This window comes from Heloderma suspectum, chromosome 2 (genome assembly GCF_057233095.1).
Source record: "Heloderma suspectum isolate Gila_16-S chromosome 2, 16-S_ref, whole genome shotgun sequence".
NCBI classification, from domain to species: Eukaryota; Metazoa; Chordata; class Lepidosauria; order Squamata; family Helodermatidae; genus Heloderma; species Heloderma suspectum.
The window spans coordinates 349,083,210-349,086,908 of record NC_139459.1 but is presented as its reverse complement, the minus strand read 5'-3'; the positions used below and the strand labels follow the sequence as shown (position 1 = coordinate 349,086,908).

The window sequence follows — 3,699 nt, the reverse complement described above, 5'->3', positions numbered from 1 at the left end:
CTGATGGCTCTGTGCCCCAGAATCAGAGTCAGTAAGCCTATGTACACCAGTTGCTGGGGAACATGGGCAGGACGGTGCTATTGCACTCATGGCCTGCTTGTTGTTTCCTGGTTGACAGCTGGTTGGTCCCTGTGTGAACAGAATGCTGGACTAGATGGAACCTTGGTCTGATCCAGCATTGCCTTTACTATGTTCTTATGTTGGTTGTTCATGTACCCCACTGTCCCTCACCTTGCTCCTTTCGCATATAAGCTCTCAAAAATACCAGCATACATTTTACAAAATGTAATAGACCACAGACTATTATGGCTGTAAGGTAGATGCTAATCACACTGAAGTCCCTCTTGTTCTTTTCAGATGCCAACCAATGCAACAAGTGTCCAGATGATCAGCATCCAAACAAAGACCGGGATCAATGTGTTCCTAAGCTTATCAACTTCCTCTCCTACAAAGAAACTCTGGGAATCATCCTAGCTCTCTTTGCCCTATTCTTCTCCATAACCACAGGTCTTCTCTTAGGCATCTTCATTAAATACCAAGAAACTCCAGTAGTCAAAGCCAACAACCGTGACCTCACCTACATGCTCCTTGTCTCCCTCCTGCTTTCCTTCTTGTCTGCCTTTCTATTCATTGGTCGGCCCCAGAAGGTGGCCTGCCTTCTCCGACAAACTGCCTTCAGTATCATCTTCTCACTTGCTATCTCTTCTTTGTTGGCAAAAACTGTCACGGTGGTAATAGCATTTATGGCTACAAAGCCAGGGAACAAGATGAGGAGGTGGTTGGGGAAGAGTTTGGCAAACTCCATTATAATTTCTTGCTCTAGTGTTCAAGTGGGCATCTGCATGATCTGGCTGGGAATCTTTCCCCCATTTCCAGACTCTGACATGCACTCTCAGCCTGGGCAGATCATTCTGCAATGTAATGAAGGGTCTGTCATCATGTTTTACATCACCCTTGGCTACATGGGCTTTCTGGCTGCCATCTGTTTCACGGTGGCTTTCCTAGCCAGGAAGCTGCCTGGGGCATTCAATGAAGCCAAGTTGATAACTTTTAGCATGTTGGTGTTTTGCAGTGTTTGGATGTCCTTTTTGCCAGCCTACCTGAGCACCAAGGGGAAATACATGGTGGCCGTGCAGGTCTTCTCCATCTTGGCTTCCAGTGTGGGGTTACTGGGTTGCATCTTCATCCCCAAATGTTACATTATTGTACTGAGGCCCGATCTGAATAAAAAACAACATCTCAGGATGGAAGCTGAAGATGGCATCTGATTGTACAAACCATTTTTATACAGCATGGTGATAATAAACCCATTATACCAGCCCTGGGAGTGAACTCCTTTTGAAAACTCTTCTAATAAATCTCTCTTCCCTCCAAATGCATCACAAAAGAAGCTAGTCTTGAATGACCATGACAACTGCTTGACATGACAACAACCAGCACAAGCCATTTTCTTTTAAAGATTTACATGCAGTATTTTAACACCACCTGAGTCCTGAGTAGAATCATGCTAACAATAATACCAATATTAATTATGGATGTGCACCAAATAAAATATTTCCTTCAGGTCCCACTTTGGTGCCTCAGGAAGTAGGTTGCTTGCACTTGGATCTGCCTCACTTCATACCATCGAGACTTCATATGGCCATAGACTATAATGGAGATATTAAGACATGGCTACAAATTGAAAGTTGCAGCTTTTGTTCCCTTTTGTAATGGGACAAAGCTAGGGATGGTGCGGGCAACCAGCTGGGGCTCAAAGTTCGCTGATTTCATGCTGGCTCGGCCTCCCAGATGCCAGACTTAGGGATGGGGGAGAATTTCTCCCCGAAACTTCGGGGGGGCGAGTGCCAACGTATTCAGCCCCCCCGAAGTAGTTTCGGGGAGAAATTCTCCGCACCTCCCCACACCCCGCACCCCCCCCCCCCGGGATGGGACTTACCTTTCCCGAATGTCGCTTCTGGTGGCGGGTCGCAGCGGCGGTTCGGCAGGGCTTCAACAGGGGCAGGGGCGGCAGCCGGTCGAAAGAAAAGTAAAAAAAAAAAAAAAAACGCCCCCATGATAGGCCACGTGATGATTAACGTAGCCTATCATGGCTAGATTTGCAAAGTCAGCCGTGATAGGCTACGTAAATCGTCACGTAGCCTATCATGGGTGACTTAAAAAAAAAAAAAAGCGCGTACGGCTAATGGCGGCCCCCATAGGGAGCCGCCATTCGCGTTCCTTATTTGATCGCTGTAGTCTACGTAAAGATTACGTAGACTACGGCTAAAATAAGGGAAACGCTATTTGCGTTGCTCTTATTTTCGCCGTAGTCTATGTAAAGATTTACGTAGACTACAGCGACCAAATAAGGAATGCGAATGGCGGCTCCCTATGGGGGCCGCCATTTGCGTACGCGCTTTTTTTTTTTTTAAGTCACCCGTGATAGGCTACGTGACGATTAACGTAGCCTGTCACGGCTGACTTTGCAGATCTAGCCATGATAGGCTACGTAAATCGTCACGTAGCCTATCACGGGGGCATTTTTTTTTTAACTTTTTATTTCGCGGCGAGGCGAGGCGCCTCCTCCCCGGCCTGAATTTCGGCCGGGCGAGGCGGGAAGCCTCCCCCCCGGCCTGAATTTCAGCCGGGCGAGGAGGGAAGCCTCCCCCCCGGCCTGAATTTCAGCCGGGCGAGGAGGGAAGCCTCCCCCCCTGGCCTGAACTTCGGGGGGAGCAGCGAAGCGCCTCCCCCCACCACAAAGCAAGCTGCGAGACCAGGTAAGTGACTTTCGTGCACCCCTAAATTGCCAATCCATGGATCCCTATGGTTGCCCAATGCAGGTCGTGCTGAGTTGGGCAAGTGCAAGGCCACATGCTCCCTTGCCGAGCAGTCAGTTTGCATAAAAATTGCCTTTTTCATAAATACAATTTACGCAAACAGCAGCCATAAATAGACCATTTATGCCTGTAATGTTGCATAAATGGCCCCTTTACAGCTGCCATTTGTGCAGTTATGTATGAAAAAGGCTGAGCTGCCATTTTTATGCAAAATGGCAGCTTGGTGAGGGAGCAGGCAGCCGCGTGCCATGCACCAGGTGCCCACGGACTGCCCAGCGGCTTTCCGCACAGGGTTGAGCAGCCAGCAGGGGTCCAGCAAGTAGTGCGTGGAGTGAGCTATGTTGAGTTCACTCATGCTTAAGCAAAGCATACTACATGGGGGGGTGCAGGGGGAGTATTAAACATTTCGGTGGAGCATAGAAAGGGATTCACTTCCACTACTGCAGTTTTGGGGGTCAATGTATATGGAAATAGCACACATCACAGAGGTGTCCCATGGTAAATAAAATGCAAAAGTTCAGATAGGCACAGGGTTAAGGTCGCGGTGGCTTAGTGGTTAAGACGCTGAACTGCAGACCGGAAGGTCGGCAGGACAGCAGTTCGAGACCCGAGTGCTGCGTGACGGAGTGAGCTCCCGTCTTCAGTCCCAGCTTCTGCCAACCTAGCAGTTCGAAAGCAAGAAATTGCAAGTAGATAAACAGGTACCACCTCGGCGGGAAAGGTAACAGCATTCCGTGCACCTCGGTGTTCAGTCATGCCGGCCACATGACCACAGAAGCGTCTTCGGACAGGCTCTTCGGCTGGCTCTTTGGCTTAGAAATGGAGATGAGCACCACACCCTAGAGTCGGACACGACTGGTTGGGGACACCTTTACCTTTT

General features: G+C 49.1%; 1 protein-coding gene across 1 annotated transcript; it reads left to right on the top strand.

Annotated features, from left to right (window-relative positions):
* Nucleotides 1–320: 320 nt before the first annotated feature.
* LOC146355474 (vomeronasal type-2 receptor 26-like) lies at nt 321–1,268 on the top strand. Its single transcript, XM_084829894.1, has one exon. It carries the CDS (start codon nt 321–323, stop codon nt 1,266–1,268), a length of 948 nt encoding a protein of 315 aa, XP_084686020.1.
* The last annotated feature ends 2,431 nt before the right edge of the window (nt 1,269–3,699 follow it).

Coding starts and splice junctions, on each gene's coding strand:
- LOC146355474 (XM_084829894.1), top strand. CDS start 321: ATGCTAATCACACTGAAGTCCCTCTTGTTCTTTTCAGATGCCAACCAA.